General features: G+C 38.2%; 2 protein-coding genes across 3 annotated transcripts in view; both read left to right on the plus strand.

Moving 5' to 3' along the window:
• LOC135711355 (uncharacterized) overlaps positions 1-14145 on the plus strand; it is a 679421-nt gene that overhangs the window by 356126 nt on the left and 309150 nt on the right. For both annotated transcript variants that reach the window (XM_065234152.1, XM_065234153.1), the window contains exon 4: positions 5454-5644. In XM_065234152.1, coding sequence (XP_065090224.1) covers positions 5454-5644 — 191 coding nt within the window. The remainder of the gene's footprint in view (positions 1-5453; positions 5645-14145) is intronic.
• On the plus strand, positions 1606-3439 carry LOC135711403 (uncharacterized). The gene is made up of 3 exons (XM_065234281.1): positions 1606-1700; positions 2416-2510; positions 3432-3439. Exons 1-3 carry the CDS (start codon positions 1606-1608, stop codon positions 3437-3439), a joined length of 198 nt encoding a protein of 65 aa, XP_065090353.1.

Consider the following 14145-nt stretch of genomic DNA (forward strand, 5'->3'; position numbering starts at 1 on the left):
CATGGTCGAAATGACATGGTCGAAATGACATGGTCGAAATGACATGGTCGAAATGACATGGTCGAAATGACATGGTCGAAATGACATGGTCAAAATAACATGGTCGAAATGACATGGTCGAAATAACATGGTCGAAATGACATGGTCGAAATGACATGGTCGAAATGACATGGTAAAAATGACATGGTTGAAATGTAATGGTCGAAATGACATGGTCGAAATGACATGGTCGAAATGTAATGGTCGAAATGACATGGTCGAAATGACATAGTCGAAATGACATGGTCGAAATGACATGGTCAAAATAACATGGTCGAAATGACATGGTCGAAATAACATGGTCGAAATGACATGGTCGAAATGACATGGTCGAAATGACATGGTAAAAATGACATGGTTGAAATGTAATGGTCGAAATGACATGGTCGAAATGACATGGTCGAAATGTAATGGTCGAAATGACATGGTCGAAATGACATGGCCAAAATAACATGGTCGAAATGACATGGTCGAAATGACATGGTAAAAATGACATGGTTGAAATGTAATGGTCGAAATGACATGGTCGAAATGACATGGTCGAAATGACATGGTCGAAATGACATGGTCGAAATGACATGGTCGAAATGACATGGTAAAAATGACATGGTTGAAATGTAATGGTCGAAATGACATGGTCGAAATGACATGGTCGAAATGTAATGGTCGAAATGACATGGTCGAAATGACATAGTCGAAATGACATGGTCGAAATGACATGGTCAAAATAACATGGTCGAAATGACATGGTCAAAATAACATGGTCGAAATGACATGGTCGAAATGACATGGTAAAAATGACATGGTTGAAATGTAATGGTCGAAATGACATGGTCGAAATGACATGGTCGAAATGACATGGTCGAAATGACATGGTTGAAATGACATGGTCGAAATGACATGGTTGAAAAGACAAAATGGCGAAACGACATGGTCAAAATTACATGGTTGAAAAACCAAAATGTCGAAATGACATGGTCGAAATGTAATGGTGGAAATGACATGGTCGGAATGACATGGTCGAAATGACATGGTCAAAATGACATGGTCGAAATGACATGGTCGAAATGACATGGTCGAAATGACATGGTCGAAATGACATGGTCGAAGTGACATGGTCGAAATGACATGGTTGAAATGACATGGTCGAAATGACATGGTCGAAATGACATGGTCGAAATGACATGGTCGAAATGACATGGTCGAAATGACATGGTCGAAATGACATGGTCGAAATGACATGGTCGAAATGACATGGTTGAATTGACATGGTCGAAATGACATGGTCGAAATGACATGGTCGAAATGACATGGTCGAAATGACATGGTCGAAATGACATGGTTGAATTGACATGGTCGAAATGACATGGTCGAAATGACATGGTCGAAATGACATGGTCGAAATGACATGGTCGAAATGATATGGTCGAAAGGATTACAGGTCGAGAAGGTCAATAGGTTCAACAGACCAAAGGTTGAAAGACTAAAGGTCAAAAAGACAAATGGTCGAAAAGACAAAAGGTCAAAAAGACAAAAGGTCGAAATGATAAAATATCAAAAAAGAATATGGTCAAAAAGACAAAAGGTTGTAAATCCAAACGTAAAAACACAAAGATCGAAAATACAAAAAGTCGAAAAGACAAAAGCTCGAAAAGACAAATGTTGAAAATACAAAAGGTCGAAAAGACAAAAGTTCTAAAAGATGAAATGTTGTTAAGACAAAGTGTTGAAAATCCAAACGTCGAAGGGTAAAGGTTGTCAAAACCGATTTTTTTTAAGAATGAGTGTATTTAAAAGAAGAGTAAATTGTATTGATATTTTTTCATTAAACCAGTTTAACTGGAGGAAAAAAAATTCAGCATACAAAACAATATAACTTTGAGAAAAAGTCGAAAGGACATGAGGTCGATAATGACAAAAGGCTGAAACTCAGAAGGTCGAAAGACAAAAAGGTCAAAAATTACAAAAGGTTAAAAGACAAAAGGTCGAAATGATATGATCGTTCGAAAGGATTACAGGTCGAAAAGATCAAAAGGTACAACAGACAAAAGGTTGAAATGACATGGTTGAAAGGATTACAGGTCGAAAAGGTTGAAAGGTACAACAGAAAAAAAGACTAAAGGTCAAAAAGACAAATGGTCAAAAAGACAAATGGTCAAAAAGACAAATGGTCAATAAGACAAATGGTCAAAGAGACAAATGGTCAAAAAGACAAATGGTCAAAAAGACAAATGGTCAAAAAGACAAAAAGTCAAAAAGACAAATGGTCAAAAAGACAAAAGGTCAAAAAAGCATAAGGTCAAAGAGACAAAAGGTTGCAAAACCAAACGTCAAAAGACAAAGGTCGAAACGACAAATGTTCGAAAATACAAAAAGTCGAAAAGACAAAAGATCGAAAAGACAAAAGGTCGAAAAGATAAAATGTCAAAAAGATAAAAGATCGAAAAGACAAAAGGTCGAAAAGACAAAAGGTCGAAAAGACAAAAGGTCGAAAAGACAAAAGGTCGAAAAGACAAAAGGTCGAAAAGACAAAAGGTCGAAAAGACAAAAGGTCGAAAAGACAAAAGGTCGAAATGACAAAAGGTCGAAAAGACAAAAGGTCGAAAAGACAAAAGGTCGAAAAGACAAAAGGTCGAAAAGACAAAAGTTCAAAGAGACAAAATGTTGTAAAGACAAAGTGTTGAAAATCCAAAAGTCGAAGGGCAAAGGTCGTCAAAACCAAATTATTTTTTTTTAAGAACGAGTGTATTTTCAAAAAAAGTAAATTGTATTGATATTTTTTCATTAAAGCAGTATAACAAAAGGAAAATCTCTGAACATAGTAGATTTTCATTTCTTATCTAAGTTTTTCGAAACTTCGCGAAGAAACTGATCTTTATACATGATCAAGGAAAATTCTAGTAAAAATAATAAACTTTGATTCCTTATATTTTTTAAATCCTAGAAGGCACAATGTTTTCAAAGTTCAAAGTGTCTTTTTTTAAATCTTAAAGTCATAAATACAAATTCCAATCACAGTATCCAACATAATTCTCATGATTTATATATGAGAAATCATAAGTCGATTTTTCAAACCTTTGCCACTGCGAAAAACAATTTATTTTCAAAAAAATATTGACGTAAAATTTCAAACTAATTTTCAATGTTGGTTTTGAATTATGTATATAAATTCCTTAAAAAATACCTACGTAAGACGTATTCGATTAGTTGGAAATCTTTGGAATACTACCTGATCACTGCTGTCTTGGGATAATATTTGTTAGACGTCATTGCTATTTTCTAACAGTTGGAGATCTTCAGATCTTTTGAAGTGAAGATTGAAGTGTTAAAAAAATATTCAGAGGACTTTACTGATATCTTCGTCCATCTGTAAATCTTTTGGATATTTCTAGCTGTCTAGGGAGGATGTCTGAAAGTATGTTATGTAATTTATACAAAGTTCCATTAACCTCTACAAAACTCCCTTAAGTTTTGCAAAATTTACTCAACTTTTATGAAATTCCCTGAATGTATTCAAAGTTCCACATTTTTTTCAATATCTCTTAGTTGTATGATGATTGCTGAGCATCGGTGAACTTCTGGAAAGACCCCCATCATCAACAAATATTCTTAAACATCTGGAAAATTTCTTGAAATTTAGCGAAGTTCCCAGAGCTTCCAAGAAGGTCATTGAGCTTTTTTGAAGTAAGATCTCTGAAGAACTGCATCGAAGTTACCTAAGCTGAAGCGAGGATCCCTGAAGTTCTAAGAAGTTTGCTTAACTACTTTTAGATCTTCCACAACAGTTCAACTGTTACAAAATTTCCTGCACTTTTATGAAGTTTTATGCAGCTCCTCAAAATGCTACGAAGTTTGCATAACGTCTACAAAGTTTGCCGAACTTCTACGTTGCTGGTTGATTTTCCAGCCTCCCCTATTTCAAATCCTTGCTACGCCCGTGCCATCAGCATCAAGCGTGGGTAGGAGGTGAAACTTTAACAAATGTGAAAGGATTAGATCGTAATGATGTGGAAAGAAAAGAATGACTTTCTGTGCTTTCTGCGATTTGGTGCTTCGCAGTCGAGTAGAAGGAGAATGGGTCGTTGAAGAGTCGTTAGTAATTAAAATTAATTCCTTTGGTGAAAGGATGATGCGTGATGGTCATTGTTGAAACGTTGAAGATTAACTGGAAAACAACCATGTTTGATTAATATTGAATCGTATTTGAACTATTTAAAAAAAAAATACTGCAAAATCAAACCTACGTTTCGAGAAAGGTCTTCAACTTTCTCGATAAGGTTATTTCCCTTTCGGTACTGAATATTCGAATCTCCACCTAAATTACCCTCTGCTCACTCCCGTACCGCCAACCGCACAAAGTCCTCCCTCCGGGCTTCACTCACTGGAAGAATATGTTCACACCCAACCACTTACGTACTCATTTACGAGCAAATTAAACTTAAATGCTTTTGCTCCATCAGCTTGATCGAAGTTACGATGTCATATTTATTTATGAGCTACATACAGACTGAACCCTCCCCTTGCCTAGCCCGGGAAAATTCCGGGCCTCGGCATCATCAAGAAGGTACAGCACCCAATCACCGTCGTTACCAGCCAGCCAACAACATGCATATATTGGAATGAAACACAACCCATCGCCATCAGCATCGTAATCGTCATCATCATCGGAATTGACATAACCGTCAAACGGCTTCCTGATCCTGCATGACGGGTGGTGACGAGATGGTGGCGAAGATCGCCGACAACCAGTCAGTCTGTGTTGGAACAGAGTGTTTCTTATTGCTGCACGGTCGTAAAATGCAACCGACGGTGAAACGATCAATCTGTATGCGGTTTTTAGGGGCCTATAAATCTGAGGCGGTGTATGGTCCATTTTTTTTTCACAACAGTGGAAAAGGGTCACCATCTCCGGTTGGGGAGTCTGTTCTTCAATTCAAATGGGCGACGGAGGGAAAGGCCATTTCGGAATGAAATTGGTTCAATGAATGCCGTAATGAGAAATGTAATAAATGTTGAGGCTTGGCTGGCAAAAAAAGCGAAACTTGTTTTAGCACTAAATTCTAAATTGTATCGAACATCAAAACTTAGATGCTCCTCCTATTCTTACTCACATCACTCAAATCAAACGATTGATTCTAAGCCACACATCAATCGGATAATGACACCTATCCCACTCGAACCTGCCAATATTTGCTGTCGACCAATTAATTATCCTTCAATCATCAAATCATCAAACGTCCCTCAGCCCCCCTCGGGACAGCCGTTAAATAAACTGTTTCATCAAATGCACCTACCAAATGTCGGAAAATTCCGGCTGAAAATCGCTCCGCGTCTGAAACGCTCGCACACTTGAATATTTAATTGAATTTGTTTCATCACACTAATTGTCCGTTTTGTCGTGTCATCCCGCACAGGCATCACTTCGGCAGCGTCGTCGTCCGCTGGATTATCATCCTCGTCGTCCGCAGCCGCTGGGAGCAGTGGAAGTGGTGGCAATGCAGACAAGCCGTACTTTGACGATGTCAACTCGCGGAATGTAACCACGGTGGTGGATGACAGCACCGTAGTGCTCAAGTGCCGCGTCAAACACAAAGGCGACCGAACGGTGAGTTTCAGTTTGTTTCAGCATTCGTTCAGGGATTAGGGACTCGCTGACTGACGCGAATGGGCCGCACTTTGATACAACACATCTCCTGCGCTGCTGCTGTAAGGTTTTGAAGTGCTAAGTAAATTTGTTAACTTTGCCAAATTAGATAATTACATCTGTCTGATGTGGCTGTACGCGGGGAGACAGAGAGCGAGAGAGAGAGAGGAAAGGTTGAGTGAAATTGTTGTGTACCGACGGATGTCAGCAGATAGCGCAAATTAAGATCAACAACGGAATGCGAAAGGGTTAATGTAAATGTTCATACAGCCGTGGTGGTGGTTCTGGGATTGTGAAGCTTAAGCTGAATCGTCCTCCAGTTTTTAAATTTAATTTCTCAAGAACCATGACGCAACATGTCAAATATGAAACACTGATAAACCATAGAAGAGCGGTCTGCTGGTAAATAAAAACAAGTGTAAGTTTGAGACTCTACAGCTCATGTTGTATCCAAAACAGGCTGATAAAAGACTTAAAATCTTGCAACAAAAAGTTATAGTAATGACTCGATTTTACCAGCCCAACCGTGCAGCAGACTTTTATATTTCAATAATTTCACATAACAGTAATTCTAAATATTTCTCATTTAGCTTCAAGATGGATATGTTTTAACTCTTTATTAGTTCCAAATTCAAATTAGATTACCTTTCATTTTAATCTAGGTACTCCGGCTACTTCAGTAACTTATCAGCCTAAATTGTTACGATAAATATCTAAGAGTGTTTACATTGTTCCTGCTTTGGCAATTCAGTATTTAAAAAAAAATCTAAGCTTGCGTGTCAGAATAATAATCTTAAAACTAAGAACTAAATCTTATCTTAATAAAACGGGATTTATTCACTGAAATGGAGCATTGCAACGATTTTTGCCTGAAATTATTATTTATTTGGTTGGAAGTTTGTTCTTAAGTCTCAACATTCGTAATTCTATGTACCTTGGTAGTACTGTACCAACTTCAAAATCAGCTTCAGAACTTTGTTCTGAATTCTGTGAAGTGCTTTTTTCCTGGTATTGCAACAACTAGACCATATTGTCACAGCGTAAGGCATGGCCGGTCTAAAAACTTGTTTAAATATGAGAGGTTTATTCTTCAGGCAAAGTTTGGATTTCCTGTTTATAAGAGGATACAAACATTGTATATATTTGTCACATTTGACTTGAATGCCTCAAGTGACGTTAATTTTTTGGTCAAGTACTAATCCAAAATATTTCACTTGACTTGACCAAGAAATTGAACCTCCGTTCATAGTGACTATGTAACTTCTACTAGGTTTAAAAAAGGAAGCTCTAGGTTTATATGGAAATAATATAAGTTAATTTTTGAAAGCGTTGGTAGATTGTAAATAAGAACAGAAAATATCTAAACTTTTCTGCAGTCTGCTACAAATAATGGCGAACAAAGATTTGTGGCAGCCCTGAGGCAAATCAGGGAGGTTCGAAGTGAAAATGTTATACAATATAGTCCCATGCTACCTTGAGGAACTCCTGCTCTTACAGGTAGCCGATCAGATTTGGAATTTCGATAATTTACAGAAGTAGACCACTCTCAATGTGTGTCACGCGATCGTCTGTTTTCTCGGCAGCAACCATTGTGTGGTCCTCCTCATTCTTCTTCATCAGCAGTTCTTTCGGTCGATGCGTCGTCGACTTTGGCAAGCAAATGTTTAGTGATGAGTGTGTGAGTGCTGATCACGTTTTGCGTCCAGTGCTGCAATGGAAGTGCTCTGCCCCCCGTTGGCGATACTGTCATACAATGAAACCACTGGAAACGGATCCCGTTCTGATGAAGAATCAATTTATCAAAATGGACACCGTGAGGACGGTTTTAGATGCTTCTAAAAAACGTTTGGATACAGGCAAATCCGTTGTCAATAATTGTTTGATTCTAAGATTTCAAATAGTTTGTATCAATGATCATTATTCAGAGGTTGGCAGACATTTAAAATATATTTGAATGAATGTCTTCGTGGGGGAAATCGACTAAATTCTCTATAAAACGATCTGCGTAGTTGATGAACAGTCCCAAAGTAACTGTCAGTCTATCAGCCAGTTTTATATACTCTATTAGATTATGCACCTGATGTGATATTAGGCACTATCTACATTCCACAAGACCAATTTTGGAGAGCTTTTAAGGGGGAACGTAAACAATCATCCATTCAAATATATTACATATTTTATGGCCTGTGGATATTCACCAACTTTCCTTTCCCCCTTTGTAAGATTTCCATCCTGGGTGGCTGCTTGTTTTTACCTTGTCCTGGGCCCTGGTCTAATTCCTATCTCAAGCTTGACGATCTTGTTGTGGCTCTTCTCTCAGGTCCACTGCCATGACTGCTGCCTCTGCTGCACTTGCTTTCGTTTCCACCCCTCGATAATGTACCGTCGATTCACCTTCACTTATTTTTCTGAAATTCTGTTGATATCGAGTTCGGATCTGTCGGATTCAGTTTACCTATATTATGCCTTATTTATTAGGTACATCTTAAATCGGATTTTAGGTGGTCATATGGCACTGAGATTATTGTTTTGAGTGCCATTGGGCAATTTTCGTTGAGTAAATGTGATTTGATCTGGCAATGATAGATAACGGTGCTAATAAGGCTCAGTTATTAATTGTTAGAGCTATTGGTAATATTTAGTCGAGTAGATGTGATGTGACATGTCGCTTGATATGGTTAACATAAATAACCAATTTAATCATTTAGAACCATAATCCTAAATAGATGTAACCAGTTCTACGGTGGGTCTATGGTTCTCGTTTTCAGAGCCGATTGTTAATATTTCCTTATTACGGTTATCAGAGAAATCAAATTTTACCTTGATGAACCATAATCCTGAATTCCCGAAACCGGTTCTACGGTGGCCTTATGTCTTTATGGTTTTCGTTTTGAGAGCCGTTGGTCATGTTTCATCGAAAAGATGAGATTAGACATGTCACTTGATATGGTTATCAAAGATATCAAATTTAATCTTATGGAACCATAATCATTAAAATCTGGAACTGGTTCTAAGGTGGCCATATTGCTCTATGCTCGGTTGCTTGATATGGTTATGGAATATTTTAATTTGATGGAATCATAATTCGGAATGTCCAGAACCGGTTCTAAGGTGGCCAAACGGCTCTATGAATGTTGTTTTGAGTGCCATATTGGTCATATTTCGTCGAGTAGATTTGATTTGATATGTCACTTGATATGGTAATGAGAGATATCAAATTTGATCCTATGGAACCATAATCCGGAATATCCGGAGCTGGTTCAACGATCACCATGAAATAATGGTTATACATTTTGAGATCCATTGGTCATATTTCATTGAGTAGATGTGATTTGATACGTCGCACGGCATGGTTATGATAAATCATAAATTTGACCACAACCAGGAATATCCGGAATCGATTCCAAGGTAGACATGGGTTCTTATGATTGTTCTCTATTATTTTATCGAGTAACAAGAAAAAAATCAATATGTTGTCGCAATGCAAAGTAAGATATATAATACAGATTGAAAAAAACACCCCCGTGCCATCACACCCTTGAATATATATCAAAGAAGGACCTGATGGGGAAGTACCACCCAACATATGTTAGAACCACTCACCGGAATGAGATTCAAGAGCATAATAAACATCATCTTTGGTTTGCAAAGGAATGTTTGGATTAAGGTTATATTCCATAAATGTTCGATATTGCTCCCCTGATATTGCTATGGTAATTGAAAGTAGAGCTGTTGGGATTAAAAATTATTTCTTGGGATATTTCAAAAGTTACTGGAAGGTGATCAGAGTAAGTTTAGTTTTTCTTTATTATTGAGACTTTCAGCCGTGGGCTGGTTCGTTTCTTACCCACTGTAGGTTCCGGAAGGGAGTTGGGTGGGGCTCCAGAAGGGTTATCCCCTAGTTACAGAGTTAATGATGGAGCCTCAGAAGGAAGTCCCTTAAATTACAGAGTTTGGAATATTGGTTGGAGCACCAGAAGAGGGCAATCCGAGTTGCAGTTTTATCAGAATTGTTGCTGTCATAATTCATGTGGTGTTGTAGTAGAAATCATTCGTTTGCGTTATCCTTTTGAGAAAGTAATGTAGGTCAAGTATTTTCGGTCATCCAGGTTAGTATTCAAGTGGGAAGCTAGGGTTGGTATTTGTGGGGGTGGTAAAAGATGTGATCGGGTTCAATAAGTCCAATGGCTTCTCTGAGGAAACCGAGTAATGCCGCGATTTTGGTCGGGTCCTCACGGGGGCCCTCATATTGGGAGAAGCGGCATATGGTGTGGGAAATGTTGGTGTGCCCGTTTTTAGTAGAGACATCACAGAATCAGCGCATTTCTTCCATTTTGCCCGCATTTGCTGGATGTCGTCTAAGTCGCTGCTATGAAATTGCCCAGTATTTTCCGATTGGTTGAAATTCCGGGCAATTCGGAGGATTCATTAGCTTGGGGACAAAATCGATCTTGTTAGCAGCATACCACTCCAGAACCACCTCCCCACGTCCAGTTGCGATGCAAAACTATTTACCAGGAAGCTGCTTAAAATCGAGTTTGACGTGTGTTTCGTCAAAACACGGTCGCACAAGAGCCTTGCACGCTTTTTGGCCACAGAATTCTGCTTCATGTGCCGGTTCGGATGTTTACTGGCTTTGTACGACTTTTATCCTTCCCTGGCAAGGATGTTCCGCACCGTTTGAAAGCTGGCGTTGTACACACTTAAATTTTTTTCGCCGAGATTCCAATAGCCGAGTAGTTCTGCAATTTATTTAGCAGAGATTCTGGGGTTCTGCAATTTATTTAGCTGAGATTCAGTAAAACAATTACCGAGACTCAGCTAACAAATAACACTTTGCTGAGATATCAGCTTACAAACAGATATTTTGCAGAGATATCAGCAAAAGTAAATGCCGAGGTAATCGGCTGTTGGAAATTTTACCGAGCTAGATTAAGTGTGTACCTTCTGGCCACATCTCTGATCAAAAGACTGGGTTTGGTTTTAACGCACCTCAATACCTTGCTGCGCAACTGACGATCCTTGGATCCAGTTTTTTTGTAGGTCCGCTGATTCCTTTCCACACTCAGGATTTCCTTGTAGGTTTTGAGCTCTCGACAAACAGTTGTTTTCGGCATCTTCGGCACTTTAGCCAGCTTGGAACCGGACCACTCCGGATTTTTCAGGTGTTTGTGCACATTATTTTTTCTTCTTTCGAGTTCCATTTGACGTTATTTCTGAACGCGATCAACTACTTTGATCAAACTTGCACCAGATGTTCTGTATAGAAGTGTAAGCAAACCACTGTCAATGTTTTTCGATTACCAACACTAGAGGCTTGCTGGCAGCTTGCGAGGGGCGTACCAATTTACTTTTAGTCAGCCTTTGTTACCATTGGAATCGCTTTGAGCATTATTCCTTGAGTGGTTTTTTGCATTAAAATCACCACTTATGAAGAATTTACTCTTATGACCTATCGATGGCAAATAGGCAGCTTGAAACGTAAGTTTTCCAAATTTTGTTTCAACAGAAACCCCAAAATTTCCAAAAACTTTGGTTTCAAATGACGAAAGAATTACAGCTATGAACAACTATGGCAACGCCACTCCATCAAAACGATCATTTCGATAAATGAAATAACTAGTGACCTTATGATCATGTTTAACACTCCGAATACGATGCCTCCAAAAACGTGCAACGGCAAGTTTGCAATAGCATAACTTAGCCATTTCTTGATGAATTTAAAAAAAATGTCGTACTTCTAGAATTCCTTGGGTCTGTAGATTATGTTGGTTTTAAAAAGATGGAAAATAGGGTCGTTTGCTTTATTAAAAAACGAAAAGAGTCGTTACACGTTTTTTTAGAATGTGCAATGTTCCTTCTTCCTTAATGAAACATTGCGAAGAACAACACTAACGCACTCACTTTCGCGTGCTCATCACAACTTACTCTTACGCGCACATTGAGACTCAGGCGGGTATCTTCAGTCCCGGAGACTTGGATTCGCCGTTGTGAGGAGTTCTTCAGTCAGCGGCAGGGACGCCAGATATACAGACATGTCTGTATTTATACAGACATTTCATCATGCATACAGACTTCATACAGAGTACAGACATTATACAGACATAGGTAAAAAGTTACAGATTTATACAGATATTGATAATTATGCATCAACATCCAAAAATAGTTTCAATAAATAATCGATTCGCTTAAAACATACATTTATTGCACAGCAGATATTTGCCAAAAAGCTGGGATGTTTCTTATACTCGGGTGACACGAGTTTAGGGATCACATGGATACTTCTACTTAGACTGAATTCAAATATGTTTCAATTGTAATTATTTGAAGACTCCATTCCAATTATTTCAAGTACACATCTTCAAATCGACATAAGTGCTTGTCTTCAATTATAATTTTCGCATCGGTTTTATTTAATGGAATCATTGAAAGAATACTCTGGTTTTATAATGTCGCAGTGTTTGATGAAGTTTTTCGAAGATCCCCTAAGTTTTTAGAACGTTTCTGGAGTTCCCAGAAAGTATCTGAACCTCTCTGGCGTCTGATAAGCAGCTCTGAAATTGGCAGATCCTTTATTATTAACTTTTAGGATCTTCGAAGCTCACTGAATTTATATGCAATTCGTCAAAGCTCTCAGGAGTTTTTCATGCTTCGTAGCTCCTTTGTTTGATTATATCCCAGATTATCTTAGAATTTATCTGAGAAGTTCAGCGAACTCCAGACAAGTCCAGAGAGCAGCAAAGAAGTTGGATGCACTCCAGGGAAATGTTGAAGATTTTTAATAAATTTCCTGAATTTCAAAGAACGGCTGTGGCCTTCTGAAAAAGTCAGTGAAATTTAGAGAAGCTCAAGGAACTTCATTGTAGTTTAAACAATATCAGCAACACACTTGTCGCAAAATGGTTGTAGCAACTCCTATGCAACGTCAGGGTTGCTTCCACTCACTTGCTATGAAAAAATAGTTTTCGGAATTATGCAATCATTAGATGTTATAATGCTATGTTGTACTTGTAAGTAACAAGAAGAGAGTGTAAAGTATGTATTTTACTCATAAAACCTGTCAATTTCGCTTTGAGAGCGTCACAATTAGCGATCTTATGATTCGTGAGCGTTCACTCAGAGTGAACGTAAAAATGAACCCAGATGGCTATGGAACCGTCCTTCGGAAGATTCAGAGCACCGGTAAAATTGGTTCATCCATGAAACTGATTCTAGAGCTTTTTTAATCTGATGAAATCCTTAATGAAATGATATAAGAAACAAATTAGGTCGTGAAGTAAAAATGAACCTGGATGGCCATTGGACCGTCATTCGGAAGATCCGGAACATCCGTAAAAATGTTTCATACTGTGGAAAATCCGTGATTTTTTTTCGAAAACTTCACAGTTCGAAGTGTTCTCGAGAAAACCGCGAAGTTCTAGAATCAGTATCATCGATGCACCACTTTTGCGGATCTTTCGGAAGACGGTTTCATCATCAATCGGGTTCATGTTCATGTTACGGCCCCAAATTAATTCTTATATCACAGTTTCAAATGCTTTCGAAAAAACCGTAGAACTCTAGGATCTATGGTCTTATGGCCATTGAAGTTCTTTCTCATATCACAGTTCCTAATGCTTTCGAAAAAAACCGCGGAGTTCTAGCATCAAATTCATGGATTGACCATTTTTATGGATGTTCCAGATCTTCCGGAGGACGGTCCCATGGCCTTCTAGGTACATTTTTATATCATGACCCCTAATTAATTTATATCCTAATGTTTTCGAAAAAACCGCGGAGTTCTAGGATCAGGGGTTTATGAATAGACCACTTTTAGCGTTCCGTTATCTCCAGGTTCCATATATAGGAACCATGACTGTATTCTGGCTAAATATGAACATTTGTGCTCATTAATCTAAAATGTGAATCTTAAGCCACTTGCAAAACCCATAAACACATCTTAAAAAAAACGTGTAACGACTCTTTTGGCTTTTGAAAAAAGTGAGCGACCCAATTTCTGTAATTTAAATCTTAATCTACAGAGCCTAGGAATTCTAGAGCTACCACAATTTTTGAAATTCATCAAGAAATTGCTAAGTTATGTCATTGCAAACTTGCTGTTACGCAGTTTTAACGGCAATATGTACGTTATGAATTCTAAAATAGTTAAATAGCTTTTTTTATCTAGTTCGTTTATTAGTAAGGCTCAATCGCGTTAGCTTTACGGAGCCGATAATTCATTGTTCTTAAAAATTCTCAAAGTTCTCTTAATTCTATGTCTAGTAGGAGTTGGGCCGAATACTCGCGGCTAACTCGAGGTTAGAGGGGTACATTGTCGAAGATTAGGAAAAAGGGAGTAGTTTGGGGGTAGGGTTTCGTTGCCTCATCAGAGCGATGTCACCAGTATGACCCGTAGTGTGGTTCTAGACTCGTCTGGAGTTCTACCGGCAAGTTCAATAGCTCGTCTTCATTATCTTTAAGAG

This window comes from Ochlerotatus camptorhynchus, unplaced genomic scaffold, assembly GCF_037179485.1.
Source record: "Ochlerotatus camptorhynchus isolate MF236.1 unplaced genomic scaffold, CSIRO-AGI_Acam_v1.1 ptg000432l, whole genome shotgun sequence".
NCBI classification, from domain to species: Eukaryota; Metazoa; Arthropoda; class Insecta; order Diptera; family Culicidae; genus Ochlerotatus; species Ochlerotatus camptorhynchus.